Below are 25,663 nucleotides of genomic sequence, written 5' to 3'. Positions count from 1 at the left end.
AAAATGCAGCCCAGTATCCAGGCGGCACTTTAATTGGTAATATTAGCAACATAAACTATTTTCAGGCATGAATAAACACATACAAATCATATGTACAGTACAGCCAAAGCGGCACAAACATAATCCGCGGCTACGCCACGGCCAGATTATTAGTCCGCGGCGGCCGAATCGTGTGTTCACGCGGCGTATCGCCGTGGCACTCGGCATCGATCCGCGCAACGACGCCGAGTCTGTATTAACCGCGCGTACTTTCGCGGAGTAAATCCGCCGCATACGTACGCGGCGGATCGAGTGAAAAGATATCCACCTACATGTACATACATGTATGTGTAGCGTAGAATTAATTACGCGCAACTGTTTATGTTTCGTTCGATTATCATTATTAAATTTGTAATCCGAAACACACTTCCGAATTTTAATGCTTACGCGTCCTTTGGCAAATTCTAGCGTCAAATAAACAGTGCTAAAATATCCTTTGTTTCATAAAAAGCGCGCGAAAATTATGCAGACATGTAGAACGTCGTTTGGAAAGTTTGGGTGTATTTTGTGTTGTATAAATACATGAACATCACGTCAGGCGTAAATCGTGTGTTCAGTGGAGAAAAAAAAACGCCCCGATTAGACGTTATTTCATCATCTCTATAAATAGTAACAAATGCCAAAATGTATTTGATACTCAAGGAAATATCGAGAATGTTTGTGTATCGTAAATATTTACCAGCATTTGCTTTAGACTGGAATATACGGGATTATCGGGTAATTAGTAGCGATATTAACTGTATAATATGAACAAAATAAAAAACGTGTTTATATACGCATATTCAAACAATAGTTATAATAAGCTGATAATTAACAAAACTACAAATACGTCGTCACCGTCTTGATTATTGATGTGGCTTCAAACTGCTAATTTTCTCAGCTAAAATATAATAGCGGAATCAACATGCAATTAATTTATAAATCCACCATATGCTGGAGCCTTGACCACTTGTATGTGTGAAAACATAATTACGTGACCTTGTTTATGTGTGAAATACATACGCTACGGGCGGGAAACAAACTTAATAATTGGCCAGACACATTAACTATGCTTACATGTATATGCTAATACAATCCGCGCACAATAAATGTATTACGATTTTAATTATTATTATAATTGTTCTTTCAAAATGTGTTAACTACATGCAACTAATAATTTAAAAAAAAAATTCATGATCGCATCGACTCGGAACCATGTCGCGGACCGCGGCATGCCTCGGCGGACAGATGCGAAGTTTCGCGGCGAAATGCGACTTGCCGCCGCATACTGACGCGGCTTCAACGACTGACGCGGCATCGACTCGTTTCGCCTTGCCGCCCCGGATCGCGAAATACGTTTGTTCCGCTTTGGCTGTACTGTATCACTCATGCTCAAGTTAAAACAACTTGCATGATATGGTTTTTATCTTGGAGAGCTTACTCCCGCTAATTTTCTGCAAATAAACTAATTGATAACCTTACCTTTAAGACCCAATCCTAATAAGCATTCAGGTTGGAATCAAACGGTATTATATAAAGTGCTTTAAGGCCTTATATTGACTTAGGGATGTGAATTAGCCTTGTGTAAATTTTGCATATATTAATGATAAAGGGAATGTTTCAAGCAGAAGAAGTGTACACAAGTTGAAAATAAGCTTAATTACTGAAAACTTAAAGCGGAATATCCTTAAATTTAGGGAATAAATGTGTTTCTGATGAATTACAACCGCACCTTGCCAGAATATTGCCCATGAAAAGTTATGGCAATTTGTAGTGAACTGTTCTATGGCGTATTCCCAGCGAAAAAGAAAACATGAAGCATAAATAATTGGAGGAAAAACTTGTATTTTTAGCAGAGAAAAACTTATAATTGAAGAGTACAGAACAGCCCATGGGGAACCAACATAATCCTCGGTCACGCCACGGCCAGAATCGTTAGTACTCTGCAGATGCGTCATGTGTTCGCGCGGCGTATCGCTGAGGCACTCTGCATCGATCCGGGCAACAACGCCGAGTCTGCATTAACCTCGCGTACTTTTGCGGAATAAATCCGCCGCATACACACGCGGCCGATCGAGTGAAAAGATATACACCTACATGTACAAATCAGCATTATTGTCCCCTACCGGTTTCACTGGAGGGGACTTAAGGTTTGCACTCTGTGTGTCTGTCTGTCTGTCAGTCCGTCACACTTTTCTGGATCCTGTGATAACTTTAAAAGTTCTTCATATTTTTTCATGAAACTTCAAACATGGATAGATGGCAATATGGACATTATGCACGTCATTTTATTTTCAGGCCTTTTCCGCCCTATGCCACGGGTCCGAATTTCGGCCCCATTCCCATTGCAAATCAGGTTGTTTTTTCCCAATTGAAAAAAAAATCCCAATTAGAAAATATTTTTTTTTTTAACTCTTTAAATATATAAGTTAACCTGATCCAGTGTAGAAAATTGAAAAATATTGCATAATTAAATTATCTGTTGCCTTGAATTGTTTTAAAAGCAGTAAAATATGTTAAATTGATTGTTTAAGACTTTCCTTATTTTCCCGAAAATCGGGTGTTTCGCGCTTTTTTTCCCCTCAAAAAAGGCCAGGCCCCAAAATCAGATAAAAAACCTGCACTTATCACACATTTTCATAATATTTTGTAAAATTTTAATAATATGTTATCAAAATAGTCGTTATTTACCAGTTAACGGCTTCTTTAAAATATAAGAAACACTATTTACATGCGAATATTTTTTCCAATTGAGCCAGTTTTGCGATGATTTTTTTTCCCAAAATGGGGTTTTTCACGACGCGAAATTCCCAAAATTCCAGTGTGGCGTTTTCCCAAAATGGAGCAGAAAAGGCCTGATTTTGTTCCTACCTCAAAAATTCTGGTTGCTATGGCAACAAATATATACAGCATCTTAGCCACGCTGAGGCATACCAAGGCAGTTGCCTCGGCTAAAATTTGCAGCGCAATGTTGAGATTACAAGGAAAAAAAGGAAAATTTATGTCAAAGAATAAAGTCTATATAAGGAATTGATGCAATTTAATGAATTTTAGGCACTAAGATATTCACAAACAAATATCATTGAGTACCATTGGTTCATGTTGAGATAATTATTTCAATTTAATAACTTCAATTGATGCCAAAATGGCTCAGCAAAATGATTTGGAAAATCCGTATATGAAACAAAGTGTCACACTGTAAACTTCCATGGTACAGTGGAAACCCTCTAAACCGGATCCTCTTTATACCGGAATCCTCTCTAAACCGGACAAATTGTCCGGTCCCATTTTTTTCCCTATAATACCATGCGTAAAATATCTCCTCGAGACCGGAATCCCCTCAATTCCGAATACCGGTCATTCTTTGGATCAAAATTGGGTCATTCCATACGTAATTGTACCCCTCTAAACCGCTCAGGGCCGGTTTATCGCACCTCATACCTAGTGTCGTAAAGTTGTGAATAGCGGATTAAGGACGCGTGAAATTAATAAAGGTGGTCGAAAATTTGTAAACTGTAAAAATCGCAAACCAATTTAAAGATACTTGCCCTGTGATGTATTAATCGATCAATAGAGGTGATAATACTGATTATAATTACTGATAACAAACATAGAGTTCTTTAGTGTGTTTTGTTGTTGATGTAGGAAGCCGTGTTAAATTTTAATAATCTTAATGCTATTATATTTTGTGTAGTTTATTACAAATTCTAATTTAGTGTCATATAAAATGGTGATTTGCAGAGTTCTTGAAGCAGTTGCATTTAGATATTCATTTAGATTTTCAAATTGGTAATAAAGATAACTAAGACTAAAAATGTCCGAACCTCCTTCTTAGCGAAGGCGCATGGAATTGTCTCTAGAAGACAAAATCAAATTGATAAAAGATTCAGAAATGTTCCCTAAACCAACAATCAAGATTCTGTCAGAGAAATATAGGGTAGGAAAGTCGACGATCGGGGATATCGTGCGAAAATAGTCTGCGTACATATCTCATTGGGAAAACTTTTCACCAAACAAAAGTCGGTTTAACAATGAAATGAAATTTAGAAACATCAACGAACTTGTATGGGACTGGTTCTGTATTGTAAGGGCTAAGTCATTGCCGATCTCTGGTCCGATCATACAGGAAAAGGCACGGAGCTTTGCTAAGGAACTAGGAATTAGTGACTTTAAAGAGTCTAATGGGTGGCTGTGTCGTTGGAAGATGTTTTTCAGTGTAAAAAGGAACTAAATTCACCTAAAAATGCATACATGTGTAAAATTGTTTGTTTTTCAGGTTGCACTGTTTGTTTTATGTTGTGAATGATATTGCTTTGGAATCAATAGATTAAGTGACTTGTGTTGTTCTTATGTGATGCAGTATCAATAAATGTTATATGTAAATAAACTATTAAATTTTGCTGAAAGTGTTTTTTCCATATCAGCTATGTAATTGAGCTTCTGAAAGTAAAATAGACAATGTCCCCTCTAAACCGGAATCCTCTCTAAACTGGAATTTCCTCTTGGTCCCGGGGATGTCCGGTTTTGAGGGGTTCCACTGTATAATCATGGTGGACATGTCAGAACGTACCGAGCTAGAACCGGGTGTTTTACAGGCAGGTCTGGGTCTATTTTGGACCTAGACACACTTTGGGTGGTTGGCGTTTTCGGCGTTATCAGTATTCTCCTCTTTATGGCCGGCCTCGAGTTAAATCCAAGACCGCTTCAGGTGGTAAGAATCATTGTTTTCATTAGAATTTTCAAATTATTATATCCCGCGTATTCAACTATTTGATATAAAGAAGTTCAAGTCTTTTCTTTTTAATAGTCATTGTAGTTGATGATAGACCTGACAGAAAATGATGAGGTAGTGCTAAAACAAAATTTTACTCAAGAAAATTGAAAAAAATGGCCAGAAACTTTACTGATTAAAGTTAAATATTTGTACTCCTAATGATAATCAATAAGTCCCTGTGACGCAATCGGAAACGCATCAGACTCTGGATCCATTGACCACTATTATATTGTCACTGCGTTGGTTAGAACCCCTGTAGGTCTGTTTTTTTTTCCAAATAACTTTTCCATTAATGATCCTTTTTATATGTGCTTATGATTGAATACGCTTTTGATTTAATGTATTTAATCATTTTTTTTAAAGAGCCTTATGGTGCTTTCAAGCTTTAAATGAAAAAAAATTGTCTATGAATTTTTTCACGGTGAACTTGTCTGAACTATAACAGCAAGTTTGCGGAAGCTGATTTGATGTAAACTCAAAAATCAAATTCATAAAAAGAACTCATAATGAATAACATCTAAAGTAAATATAATGTTATTATATAGAAGCATGTCAATGGTATCGCTTTAATGTTTTTGCATAAACACATTCCAGTTGATCGAAAACAAATTCTTCAAATGTGGGATTCAACTTGAGACAGGAGGGTTGAATAAGCGTTCAATAAGATTGATATTAAAAAGTTGAAGAATAATAAAACATATTAAGACAGTGAAAAAGTTTTTTTTATAATATATGAAACATTATTCGCTTAAATGTTTGATAGATCTGTTTTCGTTATATTATAAGGTAGATCTTTATTATTTTAGTATTTCAATAATAAATATATAAACAGGGATTTCAATAGATTTTAAAAACCAGGAGTCAATGACCCCTGGACTGAAATTTTAAGGAGTCAAATTAAAAAATGTTGGGGTCAATTTTGAAGCGCGTTAATTGTGTATTTGTCTGTAATATTCAATTTTTTAGATAAAAATATCATTTGGACTAGATAAAAATATGCTCTAAGAGTAACACAATATCTTAAAAAGTTATACTGCTTTATTAAATAACAATACCATGATACATAACACAACATATTTGAACGAATTGGTACATTAAAATCTACTTCCTTATAACACATTTAAGGTAGTGCACCTCTAATGGGCACATATCCAAATATAATCTAATTAATTATTTTCTTAATCAGCATCATTTCACTGAACTACATGCAAATTTGTAGGTAGGCTTTCCATGCTTTTTAAAAAAATATACCGATTTTTTCAAAACCACCCCCACGCTCGGCTTTTGTCCAGTTTATTTTCACCCCTGGGGTATATAAAAGTTCCATAATTCATTCAAATTTCCAAATATGGGCATGCAGTTGGTGTGTACAGATGCTGTAAAGGTGTTTAAAGTTTAAACAAGATGAAATAAGTATTCTTTTACAGACATTTATTTTTTACAAATTTTTATCTATGGAAGAGCACCATGAAATGTAAGTGATTTCAGCCAAGTAAAAATTGGGTCGGTTAAAAACAAAGTGTCATAAAATTCAAAATAGTATCATTTAAGTCATATTTTAAACTTATAGAAACACTATATACAGCAAAAATACCAAGAACTAGACAGATTTACCGTTTACTTTTTGAAATAAAAATAAAAATGCAACATGCATGGTTCGTATTTTCAACAGTAAATCACCCAATTTCGCCATAACGTTGTTTTAATTTTAATAATTGAAAAATGTGCATAAAAATTGCAACATATTTAACAATAAATATAGCTTATATGCCATATTAAATCAAATTACGTTAGAAAATAAATAAAACGCGTCGCAAAAAAGTATACGTCGTCGGCAGGATTCGAACCTGCGCGGGAATATCCCAAAAGATTTCTAGTCTATCGCCTTAACCACTAGGCTACAGCACCTAATAGTAGGCTCTTCAACCTTCGAAGAAATCGCGGAAAATCATTAGAGGTGCACTACCTTAAGTCTTTTCAGGGCTATAGATAACTTTGGGGTATATTGGGTAATTCACCCTCTGTTTTTGACAACAATAGGGTTTTTGTACATTCAATAGTTTTAGCAAAAATTTTCACCCCCTACTTTTGAGCGTAATTGGGTTTTTCACCCCCGGTTTTTGAACTCAATTGGGTAATTTAGGGAATGACATATATAACATAATAAAAATATATTATTTATACAAATGGAATTCAAAAAGGAACCTGTACATAACAACAAACAATTACTGAATATGTGATCAACGCTCATTCATTTTTGCGTTGAATAAGACAGAGTTCGTGAAAATCGCTGCACAATTGATGAAGTTATGGCTGTTCAAAGCGATGCACCCCGTTTTCCGGTCATTTTGAGTTGAGTACCTTGAAAATGAAAATAGAAATCGGGCGGGTCTAAGAATAATTACAATACTACCCCAAAGATTGATAACCGCTGGAAAGACTGCCTTATTTTCTTCATAGGACTGCATATAAACTGTGCGGTACATTTTTGAACGGAAAATAACCAGTTTAAAAAATACGCCCGGTGTTCGTAAGAATTGCATTTCGTGAGGCAATGTTTTTTATGGGAATTACATTATTAACCAGGTTTTCCGAAGGAAAAAACTGGTTATTAGATTGGCGAATGCGGGCGGGCTGGCTGGCTGGCTGGCTGGCGGGCTGGCGGAACAAGCTTGATGGCCATAACTTTGTCGTTCATTGTGAGATTTTAAAATCATTCGGCACATTGGTTAACCATCATTAGACGGTGTGTCGCGCAAAAAAATTACGTCAATATCTCCAAGGTCAAGGTCACACTTTGAGTTCAAAGGTAAAAAATAGCCATAAATGAGCTTGTCTGGGCTATAACTATGTCATTCATTATGAGATTTTAAAATCATTTGGCACATTTGTTCACCATCATGGGACGGTGTGTCGCACGAAAGAATCACGTCAATATCTCCAATGTCAAGGTCGCCACGACTAAAAATAGATTTATTTTAAAACAAACTTACAAAAGGGGTTAATTTTGTTTGTTCATTTCAAAAGTTCAGTTTGAGTTTTCTCCCTCTATCAGATTTTTTTTCACAATGAAAACCTGGTTTTGTGACAATTTTGTCCCTTGTTAAATTTGTATTTGCGTTTTTGTACGCTTTATTTTGAATTTAATTACGTTTTTGGCTATTTTAATTGTGTAATAACGCAAGTACGCTTGTTATCTATAGCCCTGTCTTTTAACACATTTAAGATATGTACCGGTAGCACCTTTTTATCACATATTTATCGTCATTATATTATCATCATCCCTATGATAGCTTTTTAACAAAACACAATCTAAATGCATGGAACATCTAGTATATCTATTACTGTTTATCCGAATACTATACATGTGTGTCCGAAATATGTACACTTAAGAATGCCTTACCGGTAGTAGTTTAACTTTAATAATCCAAATTTTTTCTTGTTGTTATCTGGTTTAACAAGCCTTATCAAATGTTTGTTAAATCCAGTTAATGCTTTCTCCATTATTGAATCACCATTACATGCAATTTTAATCACCAGCTTTGAATTGAACGCGGGTTGAATGTTAATTTACAATACGTCCGCCATTTACAATGTCGAAGGCTATGACGTAGCAATTTAATTCTAGAATACTCGGATAATTTATATCAATTTGAGGAAATGTGTTTTCTGAATGTTTATGTGAAGTATTATGACTTGTTAGTATAAAAAAACAAAGACCTATAATACACTATATATAGGTCTTAGAAAAAAATAAACTGCGATTCAAGTTTATATAAGGTGTACTCGTAATTATCGGTGGATTAACAAACTGACAAAACTTGCTGGACTAGTGGATCTACGTAATTAATAGACCTTTGATCAATTTTGCTTTTTCTTTAATTACTTTTGCCGACTTTCTTTAACCGTGCCGTCTGCAAAAATCCTGCAATTATTGGATGGTCAATCAATTGTCACGTAATCACTGCTGCTAATTACCCAGTTAGTGCGCAGGCACTATTTAGACGGTGACATGTGTATTGGTACAGATGAGATAAGATAAACAACGCCCGGGGTATTCCCTCGATTATAGACCGAGTTTCAAATACTGAAACATTAATTTCAATTAGGAGCACAGCGGGATTTATTACCATGGAACTCAAGATGTTAACTGTCTGATGCACGGGTCAAATTTTCGATGCGTCAAAATGACGCACGGCAGAAAAAAGGGTTGCGTCAAAAACCAGTCATTTTTAATTTGCTCGCGTCAAAATGCAGGATTCTGTGTCTATTGAAATCCCTGATATAAAGCAAATTCTATTAACCATATACATATTATGGCTTGTATGAGAGAGCTGCGTCTCATTTTTTTCTTTTTCTATCTTACTTCAAATGAATTATATGACTTTTTTTCTGTAGTAAAGGTTGTTACATCATTATCACTTCAAACACCGTTTATGGTAACAGATTATAAAATGACAATAAACTTGTAGCAGATTTTTTATTAACTTTATTGATACTAAACGGCAATATGTAGCGTCCACGATTCCGATAATTTAGGTATAAAATGTGGTTTAAATTGCCTTTAAAACGCACCAGAGACGTTCTAGGTATAAAAAAATTCAGGGGGGGGGGCATGCCCCCGGACCCCCCTAGACTGACCTAAGATACAATGTACTGCCTCGGCTAAAATTTGGGTATGGCTACGCCACTGATATAAACAAATATCTGACAATGGTGGAGCCGGTAGGGGACATATATTGCTTAGCAATAGTCTTGTTAAATTTGTAATCCGAAACACGCTTCAGAATTTTAATGCTTACGCGACATTAACAAATTCTAGCGTCTAATAGACAGTGCTTTATCCTTTGTCTCAATAAAAGGCACGGGAAAATTATGCAGAAATGTAGAACGTCCCATCGAAATTGTGGGTGTATTTTATGTTTTATAAAAACATGAACATTTCTTTTAATTTGCAATCTTTTAAAATAATAATTATTTCTATCAGGATTGCAGCAATTTCTTTAAAAATGGGAATGCAATCAATAAAAACAAAACAACAACATGCTTTTCTATTAACTATTTTGAATCCGCCCACATTAAATTAATTATGACTTGAAATATTATTATAATTGTTCTTTTAATTGTTCTTTTAAAATTTATTGACTAAATAATCATTTTTAAAAGATTTTTATTCTATAATGCGCAATCGACTCGGCGTCCTATTGCGGATTGCCTCAGCATGTCTCGGCGGACAGATGCGGCGGCGAAATGCGATATGCCGCATACTGACGCGGCTTCAACGGCCGACTCGGTATCGACTCGTTGTGCCTTTACTCTACGGATGGCGAAATATGTTTGTTCCGCATGGGCTGTACTGTATTAAGTAAAATTGCCACCACAATATTGATTTCATTTGTATAATTTTTCTTTAGGTATGTTTATACATGTGATATAGGCTATATATCATATATCACATGCCGTGGGAGGTGTTTTTGATGTTTTAAAGTTCATTGATAGCATCGCGAAAACATGACAATTTTTTTTAAGTTTCATCCATTTGTCTTTTTTTATGTCAAAATTCCGTATGTATGAAGCAGTCAACACACGCCGCTGCCCAGCGGGCTTTTACCAGTATAATTCGCATGAACCATAACATGCTAATTATTACATGTAATTATCTTATACATTGTTATATTTTTCTTGAAAATGACTATTGTTCATTTGTTTGTGGTTGTTCAGGATAAAATCAAGCTACAAAATATCTTAAAATAAAAATTTAGCAAAATGAATAATTGTCAGTGAAAATTGTTATTCAATCCTGAAAGTGTAGTCTTTTTTATAGATTGTATGGGATGTTTTATTTACAAAAGCAATTATCATGACCTCCCTTTCCTTCAAACAATGAAGCAGACATGTGCACTAATGTTCCATTTTAATGTACCAAACTGTTCTTAAACAAGTAATCTAAACAATGATTTTAATCAAAATGTTTACATTTTCCATTTAATAACTTAAACTAGCATTGAAAGAAGCAAGTCACCAGTTAGTTGTGGACTGGTTGATTCTTGAAATGTGTTGATGTTCCAAATGGTTTTTGAGCTGTTGAAGCATCTGATTGTGTGGTTCTTACAGGAAAGCAAACCAAGTAGCTAAAATTCTATTGTTCAGAACAATATGATACAGTTCAATTCTAATTTGTGATTTTTCAAAATATATTAATTATGTTATTGGATGAAGCACAGTAGATATTGGTGAAATATTTAGATTAATTAAATTTAGTGCAAGGTTCCAAACTTAGTTAGGTCTAAATAGTTTTAATTGCAACACTATTTTTAAAGGTATCATCCCTTTACTTTCATTGTAGAAATGTAATGTTATTTTGAGGGATGCAAGAGGTTACACAAAATTAAGCGTTTAACCTTTTGCCATAACAGGTTATTAACCGGTTAGCCAAATCATTTAGTAGTAAACATGTTTAAGTACATGTATACACGTGTGCATTAAACATGTGATATCGCTCATTCATCTTCTCAATAGACACAAAAGTAAATTGAGATCGCTTGCTTTGATAATATATTAGTTAATAAATAAAAATGTATTATAACATTTATTTTAATAATTTTGTAACTGAAAGCTTTATTTTGTATTAATTTGTTCCTTCATATAAGCATATAAGTTAAAAGTTATAAGAAATATACAATATTCATAATGACATTTTCACATGGCATTAAATTGATTAATATATATTTTGGCTGCTTGTATTACATTCTCTTCGAATTGCTGACAATAATGTTGTGTTTCTTTGTTGATTCTGTCTTATTTTTCGTTTTAACTATAATAAATTTAATATAAAAAAGGTGTTCAGAAAATAGTGCAACACTGTCGCACAGTTCAGACAAATCAGCGAACATACATGCAGAACATGTACACAAAAACAGTTTGTCCGTCCGAAAACTTTAACATTGGCCATAACTTTTGCAATATTGAAGATAGCAACTTGATATTTGGCATGCATGTGTATCTCATGGAGCTGCAGATTTTGAGTGGTGAAAGGTCAAGGTCAATGTCATCCTACAAGGTCAAAGGTCAAAAAAACAAATCCAAGGGAAGTAATAAGCTTTAAAGGGAGATAATTATCTGTACCTGCCAAATGATAAAAACAAATCAAAGAGGCGCAGTAGGAGCATTGTGTTTCTGAAGAACACATCTCTTGTTTTAGGTTAACCTTTTCCCGAAAAAGTAACCGGTCAAAAGTTACCAGTCAATTGGCCATTGCTAGGCATCCCTAGTTAATTTATTTCAAATATATTATCCTAGTGATTCTTACAGAAACACATCAAGTGCATATGCATGTATTATAAGATGCTGATACTAATGATACAAAGTCAAGCAATCCATTAAATTGAGAAATAATAATACTCAAGACCATCACTAAGAATGGCTCGTAATGGCCATGCTGTCAAGCATTATTATGCATAGAAATACAAGGAGTCAATGTTGGCTATGCTGCCACTGCCTGTTCACAATTAATTACATGCTGATGTTATTTAGCACATTCCAACATAATCTTGAACAGATTAATTTACGCTCTTCATGATATAGAACATATTGACTAAATGCCTTTAGATTAAAAGTAAGTGGAATGTACAATAATATTGTGATCTATGTTCTGCTATTATATTCATGTGTCATTTTTCAGAATCGGTTGAATATTTGTTATGGCGTAATTTAGTGTATAAAAGTAAAATTATGTTTTTTATGTGAATAATTGACTTTATAAAGTTCTGCTGTTACTGTGAGATTTTTGTAGCTTGACATTCTTAAATAACCAAAGATTAGAGGGTTCAGTCAATTTTACAGTGTTGTCTGATCAACAGATATGTTTGATATTTAATTAATTTAATTTATTTATGTGTGCACAATACGTCTGGTAGAATCATATTTGTGCTATTTAAATTCTTATAGGGATATAATAAGTAGTTAAAATAATGATGTTCAATTAATGTTTTACTTTTTATGTTTAATACACAGCTTAACAAATAGACTAGAATAAAATTAATGTTCATTATTGAGAAACTACATCAATAGTTTTCATATTATTTAATGATTTATTAATGTGTAAAAAGTCTTACATATGACTGTGTCATTACTAGATGCTGATGATAACAATTAATTTATTACTTTTTCTTACCCTGTAAATGAGATGGAACTGTTGTAAAAGGTTGTGTTACTTAAGCATGTAAACAAGTATATAATTGTCTCTTTTAATTGAGTAACAAAATTAATTTGCACATAGAATGAATTTATTTTCCTTTTGATTTAGAATTTGTCACTATTACAATACTGATATTTGTCACTATTACAATACTGATATTTGTCACTATAACAATACTGATATTTGTCACTATTACAATACTGATATTTGTCACTATTACAATACTGATATTTGTCACTATTACAATACTGATATTTGTCACTATTACAATACTGATGACAAGTAAGCGGCAGTATTTTGTATGTGAGCTTGAACAGCCCCAACAACAGAAGTGGATTTTTGTTTTCTTACTTTTTCTTTAAAAAACCCTGCATTATCCACAAGTCTATTTTACTGAATTACACTAGGTTATGCTGAAAATGCTGTAAATGATATGGGACTTTCATGTAAGGTTGTGTTACTACAGCATGTTAACAAGTATGTAAAGTTTAAACTTAAGAATTAGTTAATATAATATTTTTAAGAATATTAACCTATTGCAATAAATACAAAAAAGTAAAAAGCTAGAAACTGATCTGGGCTAGAACACCCTGAACAACTGAAATGTGTGTGTGTTTTTCTCACTATTCTCAAAATATCCAAATTACTCGCCATTCTATTTTAATGATTTATACTTTGTTACACTTTGCCTCTACATATTTTGTAAAGTGAGTTACCGGACCCAATATTCACATTAAATATTTACAATGTTGTTGATATTTCTTAAATAATATCTGCTATTCATCTAATTTTGATTTCAGCAATTTGTACAAACCAACAATAATATTTTCCAACTGTACACAATTTATTTGAATGTGACAGATTGTTATTCCTAAACTAATAAGAATAACTTTTATAAGACATTCAAATAATTGATAATTACTTTCAGATTCATTGGCAATGTTTGAAAAAATGGAGAAAATTGATAAATCTTGGCATGTTTCTACAGACCGTGTTTGCTTTCTAAAACATGCCTAAATTAAATTTCTGATAAGGCTTTCTGATGCATACTCCCTATTTTACAGATTGTGAGGGTACAGTGTCCTGATGCAGGCACCAAGAGGATTGAAACTAAAGGAAATGAAAGTATTGCAGAATTCTTAAACAAGGTACGAGGTATACATGGTTGGAACATACAATTTCAACCTCAGTTGTTCGCCCTTGTTTCTTCAGTATGAATTTTCTCAATCAATTGTCCCACCACAAATTTTGGGGCCACATGCTTAGGTCTCTTGCTAATTTTGGTCTCTGACTTACATCACATCAATTTAACTGTTAAGAGCTGGCTTGAGAACCATCCTTATAAATTAGATTTTAATAAAACTTAATTATTTTTTTGTTTATTCAGATTCAGAAGACTTTCGAGCTAGGGGATATAGGGTGGAATGTCTACAAAACTCGAGAGAAGAAAGAAGTTATAAAAACCTCACGCTCAAGAACCTTGGATGCTTATAAAATAAAGTAAGAGTTTTTGTCTCAAGATCCAGAATATAACAAGTCCTGTACATGATTGCACTGTACTGCTGACCCCGTGTTAAAAAGTGTTTCTTAATGTTTGCAGTTTCATCAACTTTGATAATATAAATGTATTTATTTGATGGTATTAAGTTTACTCTTACATGTATTGAAGTGCAAGATGCTGAAAATTACCAAGGGTATGACAACAAAGTTATCTCATTGAAACTAAATACATTATTTTTTCACTTAAAAAATGTCATAAATGCAAATAAGGAAAAAAAGAATCACAATCAATAGCATGGAAACATTATCATTTCTATTTGTAGACATGGGGACATGTTATTCTTGTTCTCTCAACCTACACACATCAGTGGCCAGGCCTCTATTGGCGTGGACATGGACACCCTGTCCAGCAGTCCATTCCCCTCTGGGACAGTGCAAGAGGATGAGGTGGATCTACTGCTGTATAAGGAGGATGGCAGGATACCCAGGCAGAAGGATGAACAGCTCTGTCACCACGGGCCCTCAGGCAAATGTCTGCATTGTGTTCCACTGGAGGTAGGTCCTACAGGCATATGTCTGCACTGTGTTCCACTGGACGAGCAAATATCTGCATTGTGTTCCACAGGAGGTAGGGTCCAGAGACAAATATCTGCTTTGTGTTTCACTGGAGGTAGGTTCCAGAGACAAATGTCTGCACTGTGTTCCACTGGAGGTAGGTTCCAGAGACAAATGTCTGCACTGTGTTCCACTGGAGTTAGGTTCCAGAGACAAATGTCTGCATTGTGTTCCACCGGAGGTAGGTCTTCCAGGCAAATGTCTGCACTGTCTTCCACTGGAGGGACAAATGTCTGCACTGTGTTCCACTGGAGGAAGGTCCTACAGGCAAATGTCTGCACTTTGTTCCACTGGAGTTAGGTCTTACAGACAAATGTCTGCATTGTGTTCCACTGGAGGTAGGTCTGACCGGCAAATTTCTACACTGTGTTCCACTGGAGGTAAGTTCAAGAGACAAATGTCTGCACTGTGTTCCACTGGAGGTAGGTTCCAGAGACAAATGCCTGCATTGTGTTCCACTGGAGGTAGGTTCCAGAGACAAATGTCTGCATTGTGTTCCACTGGAGGTAGGTCCCCCTGTCAAATGTCTGCACTGTGTTCCACTGGATGTAGGTCCTACAGGCAAATGTCTGCACTGTATTCCACTGGAGGTAGGTCTTACAGGCAAATGCCATAACTGTATTCCACTGGAGGTAGGTCTTACGGGCAAATGCCTTAACTGTATTCCACTGGAGGTAGGTCTTACAAGCAAATCCATTAACTGTTTTCCACTGGAGGTAGGTCTTACAAGCAAATACCTGCACTGTATTCCAATGGAGGTAGGCCTTACAGGCAAATGCCTTAACTGTATTCCACTGGAGGTAGGAATGCTTCAAAACAGCCCCATACATTTAAAATGAGAAATCCTCTGGGAATGCATTTGCGTAAAGTGTTGTCTTTGATAAGCCTCTGCAATTTGAACCGGCTTATTAGGGACAACACTTTTCAACTATACTGGATTTTTTATTAGCTCACCTTGGTGAGCTTTTCTGATCGCATTTTGTCCGTCGTGCGTCGTCAGTCGTCCATCGTCAACATTTTGCCTTGTGAACACTCCAGAAGCCACATTAATTGTCTGATCTTCATGAAACTTGGTTAGAACATTTGTCATATTGATACCTGGACTGAGTTCGAAACTGGGTCATGCTGGGTCAATAACTAGGTCACTAGGTAAAAAAAAAGAAAAACCTTGTAAACACTGTAGAAGTCACATTTGATGCCCAATCTTCATGTAACTTTGTCAAAATGTTTGTCTAAATGATTTATTGGTTGAGTTCAAAAATGGTTCCGGTCCGTTGAAAAACATGGCCGCCAGGGGGCGCGGCAGTATTCCTTATATGGCTATAGAGAAACCTTGTGAACACTCTAGAAGTCACAATTATTGCCCAATCATCATGAAACTTGGTCAAAACATTGGTTTCATTGATATCTCGGACGAGTTCGAAAATGGTCCAGATCGGTGAAAAAACATGGCCACCAGGGGCTGGGGCAGTTTTCCCTATATGTATATAGTGAAAACATGTGAACACTCTAGAAGTCACATTTTTTGTCCAATCTTCATGAAATTTGGTCAGAACATGTGTTTTCTGGATATGACGGTTAAGTTCGAAAATGGTTCGGATCGGTAAAATAACATGGCCTCCAGAGGGGGGGCATTTTCCTTATATTTATATAGTAAAAAAAGCTTGTGAACACTCTAGAAGTAACATTATTTGCCTAATCATTTTTTTTCTAAACATCAATTTTATAGATATCTTGGACGAGTTCGAAAATGGTCATGATGGGTGGAAAAATATGGCCACTAGGGGGCGGGGCAGTTTTCTCTATGTGTATATAGTGAAAACATGTGAACAGTCTATAAGACACATTTTTTGCCCAATCTTCATGAAATTTTGTGAGAACATTTGTTTCCTGTGTAGTAAAGTTTGGTTTTATTATGTCATTATTATGTAACATTAACTGTGTTATGTAATTTTTCATAACACAGAATTTTCATAATTAGCATAACTGTTTTAGTCATTAGCACTTATGATAAGCCTATCAACTAAGAGGTAGCTGAAAGAAAGACAACATGTACATAATTTTGCAGTATGTATCTCCCTTGTTTAACCTGGTTCAGTAATCTATTTTGATGCTCCCCCAAAATTTATTTATCTCTGTCCGTCCGTGCACAATTTTTGTCCGGGCTATTTCTCAGCAACTAATGGCTGGAATTCAATGAAAATTTATGGGAAGCTTCACTACCAAGAGGAGATGTGCATATTATCAGCGAGTTCTTGTCGGATGATTTTTCACAGAGTAATGGCCCTTTGAAATTTTCCATTAACTGTGCATATAGTGCAATTCTTGTCCGGACTATTTCTCAGCAACTAATGACCGGAATTCAATGAAACTTTATGGGAAGCTTCACTACCAAAAGAAGATGTGCATATCATCAGCGGGTTCTGGTCGGTAGATTTTTCACAGAATTATGGCCCTTTGAAATTTTCAATTAACTGTACATGTAGTGCAATTCTTGTCCGGGCTATTTCTCAGCAACTAATGACCGGAATTCAATGAAACTTTAAGGGAAGCTTCACTACCAAGAGGAGATGTGCATATTTTCAGCGGGTTCTGGTCGGATGATTTTTCACAGAGTTATGGCCCTTTGAATTTTTCCAATAACTGTACATGTAGTGCAATTCTTGTCCGGGCTATTTCTCAGCAACTAATGACCGGAATTCAATGAAACTTATGGGAAGCTTCACTACCAAGAGGAGATGTGCATATTATCAGCGGGTTCTGGTCGAATGATTTTTCACAGAGTTATGGCCTTTTGAAATTTTCTATAAAAAAAATTCTTGTCCCCCCCAACTACTGTGCCCTCAAGACGTTTCCTTTTATTAGCTCACCTGAACACAACGTGCTCATGGTGAGCTTTTGTAATCGCCTTTTGTCCGTCATGCGTCGTCAACATTTTGCCTTGTGAACACTCTAGAGGCCACATTTATTGTCTAATCTTCATAACATTTGGTCAGAACATTTGTCCCATTGTTACCACGACTGAGTTCGAAACTGGGTCATGCTGGGTCAAAAACTAGGTTACTAGGTCAAAAAACAAACAAACCTTGTGAACACTGTAGAAGTCAAATTTGATGCCCAATCTTCATGTAACTTTGTCAAAATGTTTGTCTAAATGATATGTTGGTTGAGTTCTAAAATGGTTCTGGTCCGTTGAAAAACATGGCCGCCAGGGGGCGGGGCAGTAATCCTTATATGGCTATAGAGAAACCTTGTGAACACTCTAGAAGTCACAATTTTTGCCAAATCATCATGAAACTTGGTCAAAACATTAGTTTTATTGATATCTCGAACGAGTTTGAAAATGGTCCAGATCGGTGAAAAAACATGGCCGCCAGGGGGCGGGGCAGTTTTCCTTATATGGCTATAGTAAAACCTAGTTAATTAACACTCTAGAGGCCACATTTATTGTCCAATCTTCATGAAATTTGGTCAGAAGATTGGTCTGTATGATATCTTAGATGAGTTCGAAAATGGTTACGTTTGCTTGCAAAAACATGGCTTCCAAGGGGCTGGGCATTTTTCTTAAATGGCTATATATGGCTATAGTAAAACCTTGTGAACACTCTAGAGGCCACATTTATTGTCCAATCTTCATGAAATTTGGTCAGGAGATTGGTCTCAATGATATCTTGGATGAGTTCGAAAATGGTTACATTTGCTTGAAAAACATGGCTGCCAAGGGGCGGGGCATTTTTCCTTATATGGCTATATAATATTATGGCTATAGTAAAATCTTGTTAACATTCTAGAGTCTTCATGAAACTTGGTCAGAAGATTTATCCCAATAATATCTTAGACAAGTTAAAAAATGATGCTGGATGGTTGAAAACATGGCTGCCAAGGAGCCGGGCATTTTTTCTTATATGGCTATAGTAAAACCTTGATAACATTTTAGAGGCCACATTTATTTCCCGATCTTCATGAAACTTGGTCAGAATATTTGTCCTAATGATATCTTGGATGAGTTCAAAAATGGTTTTGGTTGCTTAAAAAACATGGCCACCAGGGGGTGGGGCATTTTTCCTAATATGGCTATATATCATGCTTTTGTAAAACCTTGTTAACACTCTAGAGGCCACATTTATTGTCCGATCATCATGAAACTTGGTCAGATGATTTGTCCCAATGATATCTTGGATGAGTTCGAAAATGGTTCCGGTTGGTGGAAAAACATGGCCGCCAAGGGGGCGTAGCATTTTGTTTACACTCTAGAAGCCGTATTTATTGTACGATCATCATGAAACTTTGTCAGAAGATTTGTCCCAATGATATTTTGGACAAGTTCGAAAATGGTTCCAGTTGCTTGAAAAACATGGCCACCAGTGGGCGGGGCATTTTTCCTCATATGGACTTATGAATCTTCATGAAACTTTTTCAGTATATTTGTTTAAATGATATCTTGGATGTTTATGAAAATGGTTCTGGTCTGTTGAAAAACGTGGCTGCCAGGGTGTTCACTAGTCATGAAAGTTGGTAAGAACATTTTGTTCTTATGACATCTTGGGCTGCACAGAATAGGTCAGTTCCTTTGAATCTCAGGTGAGCGACTTTGGGCCTTTCAGGCCCTCTTGTCTGAATATATAGTGCAAAATTGTGACAAAAAAAACTTTGGGGAGCATCACCGACGGTTTCTTGTTAGTTCTGCTCTGGAATTTGGGAAGATATTGATCATTGATAAATGGACTGTTCTGAGGGAAAATAGACTCTTCTGCCAGTGCTCTCAGAACTGTATAAAATAAGCTGTTTTGGCTGATTTCATCACCTCTTGATGCTTTCTTGAAAAGGTAATAGCTCTTGAAAAAGGTTGGAATTTTGAAATAATTGAACTCTAAATTATTGTAACACCGACATCAAGACATTTTGGCATTATTTTCTAAATTATTCTTATTATTTAGATTATTTTAATGAGGTATTTTCAAAATTAGAAAGACTATTTTATTTCAATAACTTTAGTTAATTCTTCTTATTTTTACATTTGATTCACTGAAGTTTCCTAATCTCCATAAATTGTGTTCTTTAGATTAAGTAAGACCTATTTTCTTAACTAGATTTTTGAAGCAACTTCTAGACTTACAGTAACTAATATTTATATCAGTTGTTTTGACAGATTGTGAACTTCTTTTTACATTCATTAAGGTATTTGCTGTATTTTGTTAATTTTTGTAACAATACTTAGATTCTTTAGACTTGGTTTGAACCTGTTCTTAATTCTCTGTCATTGTTCTTCATTTTCCGAGTTCTTGGAATAAAACTTAGTCATTTTTATTTTAGCTGCTTTGGTTTTCACTTATAGATTAATTCTTTGAGTGTATTCAGGCGTATCTGACTGGACGCCTTTAGTTAATTGAATTACAACCAGTCAGTGGTGTCATCCTGACTGGAAATAAGCGGCAAATAAATATTTCTGCATTACAAAAGAGCTCACAAAGTTACATAACTCGTAACCGTCCCGTGACCGGTTCACTTGCATAAGCGAACGAGACCGCACTACCACATCTGGATACGGCAGTTGAGTTCGAAAATGGTTTGGATCGGTAAAAAAACATGGCCGCCAGGGGGGAGTCTTTTTCCTTATATTTATATAGTAAAAAAGCTTGTGAACACTCTAGAAGTCACAATTTTTTGCCTAATCATTATGAAATTTAGTCAAAACATTAGTTATGTGGATGTCTCGGACGAGTTTGAAAATGGTCGTGATCAGTAAAAAAATCATGGCCGCCAGGGGGTGGGGCAATTTTCTTTATATGTATATAGTCAAAACATGTGAACAGTCTAAAAGACACATTTTTTGCCCAATATTCGTGAAATTTGGACATATCTTGGAAGAGTTCAAAAATGGTTCAGGTCTGTTGAAAAAACATGGCCGCCAGGGGGCCATTTGTTGTTCATTCTTCATGAAACTTGGTTAGAACATTTGTTCCATTGATATCTTGGGCTGCAAAGAACAGGTAATTTCTTTTTATCTCAGGTGAGCGACTTTGGGCCTTTCAAGCCCTCTTGTTTAGAAGAGACCACCTTTAAATTCAAAATTCCATGAAATCAGAAATTTTAGTCCCTGAATAGCCTGTGTAGACTCTTGGAGGACCTTTTACACTCATGCATTAAGTCATGTGTTCCCAGAGCACAGCGAAAATGAAAAATAAAAATAAGCATCACCTGGAAGATGAGTACATGATGTATGATGATGTATGTAGTGATTATGGTTATTTGTGTTTTAAAATATCAATTATTGAAGGTTCATCTTGCACTGGCTTCTTCCATTTAAAAGGGATGCACACACAGTTTTCTGTGACATTAAGACAATCAGGGCACAAATTTGTTACAGTTTTTAAACTCATTCATTTCCATTTGTGCCTTAGCTTCGAGTTATATCATTATTCATTTGTTTGTGCTAAGCTGTCTGACATAGCTCACTTTACTTTGTCAATATGTTTGTTAGAAATTGATATGTGATCTTAATAGTCATTTCTAATGGATGATAAAACGGTCATTTTATTTCAGCCGTATGATGAAAAGTACTTGGCAACATGTGATCCACCCATCAAATATTTATCCTTCCATTCATATCTCCGTAAACTAACCAGTGGTGTAGACAAGTAAGCCTGTTTATAATGACATTCTTTTATTAAAGTTTATAGTAATTAACTAATAAATTTATTTATAATTACACAAAAGTGATCTTAAATTAACTGCTATTAACAGTGTTAAGATGGTTTTTCTGCAATGAATGTCTGTAAGCAATTAATTTGAAACTTTTTTAATAATAAAAACTGTAATAAAATAGTATTTGAAATAAAAATGTTAGGTCACTGGATAATAAATGGTTTTGAATATCATCACTTTAGTGCCTAGAGACTGCAGTTTGTTGTGGTCAGTCTCTTTCATGTATTTAAAAATAGCAATATGTCTGATTAAAAACTTGAATTGATATTTATGTTAGTCCAGTCACATATAATCCTATTTGGTCAATATAATTTGTATTACCTTCAGAGGAAAATTTGCAAATCTTGAGAACTTAACATGTAAGATAAAGGAAGGCTGCAAGGGTCACCTGCCCTGGCCTGCAGGGATCTGTACCAAGTGTCAGCCCAACGCTGTGACCTTGAACAGACAGGTGGGTGCATGCTATATAGTTACCATAATAAACAATTTTACTGAAAAAATTGTGCCTTAGTTGATATATGCTGTTTTGATTTTAATGAAACACATGTTTAAGTTACAGATTAAACAAAGGTTTTTTTCCAGGCAAAAATATTTTGGCTGATCAGAACTCAAGTCAATTGATGGGGTACCGTTCTATCTATGAAACTTTTCTTTTGCTCCAAACTAAAGAAATGGTTAAGTCTGAAACCATCAGAACCACCCAAGAATAAGCCTTTGGCATCAACAACAAAATAAGAATCATTGAAATAAGCAGTCAAATGTTAAAACATTCACAGTGTTACTTATTTAGTCCCTGATAAGAACTTAACAGGCTAATCTGAGATGACACTTTACACACATGCATTAAGCCCTGTTTTCTTAGAATAAGGCTCATATTATACAATTTTCTCAACAGCGCTACAGACACGTGGACTACATCATGTTTGAGAACCCCAGCATTTGTGATCAGTTCCTGAACTACTGGCGTAGTACAGGCAACCAGAGAATTGGCCTCATGTACGGGCGCTATGAACCTCACAAGGATATCCCATTGGGAATCAGGGCGGTTGTAACAGCCATATATGAACCACCTCAGGTATTGTGAACATTTGTTTTTAATGTTTTATGTATTTTAAGTCCCATAAAGGTGAAAATTGTAAAAATTAGAATAAACAATTAAACCAAACATTAAAATGGCTGGCACAATGGTATTTTTAGCGAGGCTGTTTCCGGAGAAAACCGGCGCTATGGCCAGCTTGTCGTGTCGTCCGCCGGCTTTTTGCTAAAACCTTAAACTTGGCTCTAAAATCAAAGTGCTTCCACCTACAACTTTCAAACTTCATATATAGATGCACCTTGATGAGTTCTACACATCACACCCATTTTTGGGTCACTAGGTCAAAGGTCAAGGTCACTGTGATCTCAAAAAAAAATAAATAATAATTTCAGACAAGCTTTCGCAGCCGAGCGTGGCACCCGTTATGAGGTGCTCTTGTTTAGGTTTAAGCTCAATTTGTCCACTGCGAGAAGAAAGTATTTGATTTTGTGGACAGCTTTTAAAATATTTACAGTAATACGGTCCTCCAAATTCAACTGTTTATGAATGTATAATAAATGCAGACTTGGTATATACTGTAAACGTATAGAAATTCATCGGTATGAAATTTCGTGGTTTAATAAAAAAACAATTAATTTGTTGACACGTAATTTCTTGGATTTAAAATAAAAAACAAATGATTCGTTGATACGTAATTCCGTGGATTTCAAATTTTCGGGAAAGACTGACCATCATAATAATTAAACTTTTATTGAAACAACCAGAGTAATGCTTATCTGTGTTGACAGCAAGACTTGAGGTTAATGTGCACTGAAGCATGACAGTTTTGCCGATTTTTATCAATAAGAGCGATAAAGCAGCGCACTTGTGGGTCCCCCTTGCTAATTGCCGTGAATGTTGTTTTGACAATATTTGCAATTCTCAGAGCAATCGGTCCCCTAGTAGTTACAATTGAGTAATAAGGTCCCCAAAATACACGTGTGAAAACCGTTGTCTCTTTAAATTTTAATTGGCACTATTTGACATTTGTGCTAAATCTGCAAACTGTTAATTTGTCGACGTCACGAAACATTGATATTCTATATAAACACACTGCTTGTTATTCATTCTAACTTTAAGTAATCATTTACATTGTAGTTCAAACGTAAATAATTAACGTCAAATGGGTGGAAAATAACAACAACATAATTTATTCGGAAAGGACCCATTTCGGATTAAAAATGTATAAATAATCGCTGGTACTTGAATTGGTGGTTCAGCGGACCAACGAAATCCACAAAAATTCGTACCACACGAAATTTACTGGTTTTTCAGTACTAGTTATGTGATTATTGCTAGTCCCATGCTTTTATTGAATTTATTATGCTCCCCATATAAATATATATATATATATATATATATATATATATATATATATATATATATATATATATATATATATATATATATATATATATATATGGGGAGCATATAGTTGCCAGTTTGTCCTTACTTCTGTTATCTTTTTATGCCCCCCTTCGAAGAAGAGGTGGTATATTCTTTTGCACATCCGTCCGTGTGTCCGTCCGTATGTCCGTCCGTCCACCAGATGGTTTCCGGATGATAACTCAAGAACGCTTAGGCCTAGGATCATGAAACTTCATAGGTACATTGATCATGACTGGCAGACGACCCCTATTGATTTTGAGGTCACTAGGTCAAAGGTCAATGTCACAGTGACTTGTTCTTGGATGCAGTTTAGGACCACATTTGCAGATTATATTATGTACTGGTGTCGTGGGGTCTATGTCCCCACCAGATGGTTTCCGGATGATAACTCAAGAAAGCTTACGCCTAGGTTCATGAAACTTCATAGGTAAATTGATCATGACTGGCAGATGACCCCTATTGATTTTAAGGTCACTAGGTCAAAGGTCAAGGTCACAGTGACTCGAAATAGTAAAATGGTTTCCGGATGATAACTCAACAATGCTTACGCCTAGGATCATGAAACTTCATAGGTACATTGATCTTGACTGGCAGATGACCCCTATTGATTTTCAGGTCACTAGGTCAAAGGTCAAGGTCACAGTGACTTGAAACAGTAAAATGGTTTCCGGATGATAACTCGAGAATGCTTACGCCTAGGATCATGAAACTTCATAGGGACATTGAACATGACTGGCAGATGACCCCTATTGATTTTCAGGTCACTAGGTCAAAGGTCAAGGTCACAGTGACTCGAAAGAGTAAAATGGTTTCCGGATGATAACTCAAGAATGCTTACGCCTTTGATCATGAAACTTCATAGGTACATTGATCATGACTGGCAGATGACCCCTATTGATTTTCAGGTCACTAGGTAAAAGGTCAAGGTCACAGTGACAAAAAATGTAATCACACAATGGCTGCCACTACAACTGACAGCGCATATGGGGGGGCGTGCATGTTTTACAAACAGCATTTGTTTTGTTACATTTTCTCATAGCGCCTTCAATATTTCACCGATTTCTTACATATTTGGCATGTAGGTACCTTGCATGGAACTCTACCTTTTGATGAAGTTTGAGATCACTGGGGTCAAGGTCACCGAGGCTAATAATAGATTTTTTCCTTCACACTTTTCTTACAGTTTCTCATACTTTTGTTACAGTTTCTCACAGCGCCTTCAATATTTTACCGATCTCTTACATACTTGGCATGTAGGTACCTTGCATGGATCTGTACCTTTTTATGCGGTTTGAGATCACTGCGGTCAAGTTCAAGGTCACCAAGAATAATATTGCATTTTTTTTGTCACACTCTTCTTACAGTTTCTCATAGCGCCTTCAATATTTGA

General features: G+C 35.5%; 1 protein-coding gene across 1 annotated transcript in view; it reads left to right on the top strand.

Annotated features, from left to right (window-relative positions):
- LOC127866675 (nuclear protein localization protein 4 homolog) overlaps window positions 1-25,663 on the top strand; it is a 37,231-nt gene that overhangs the window by 803 nt on the left and 10,765 nt on the right. The window contains exons 2-7 of the mRNA XM_052407414.1: window positions 14,054-14,137; window positions 14,377-14,489; window positions 14,813-15,044; window positions 21,648-21,742; window positions 22,137-22,260; window positions 22,705-22,884. Of these exons, the coding sequence (XP_052263374.1) occupies window positions 14,054-14,137; window positions 14,377-14,489; window positions 14,813-15,044; window positions 21,648-21,742; window positions 22,137-22,260; window positions 22,705-22,884 (828 nt within the window). The remainder of the gene's footprint in view (window positions 1-14,053; window positions 14,138-14,376; window positions 14,490-14,812; window positions 15,045-21,647; window positions 21,743-22,136; window positions 22,261-22,704; window positions 22,885-25,663) is intronic.

Source organism: Dreissena polymorpha, chromosome 2 (assembly GCF_020536995.1).
Source record: "Dreissena polymorpha isolate Duluth1 chromosome 2, UMN_Dpol_1.0, whole genome shotgun sequence".
In the NCBI taxonomy this organism is placed as follows: Eukaryota; Metazoa; Mollusca; class Bivalvia; order Myida; family Dreissenidae; genus Dreissena; species Dreissena polymorpha.
This window is presented reverse-complemented; position numbering and strand designations above follow the sequence as displayed.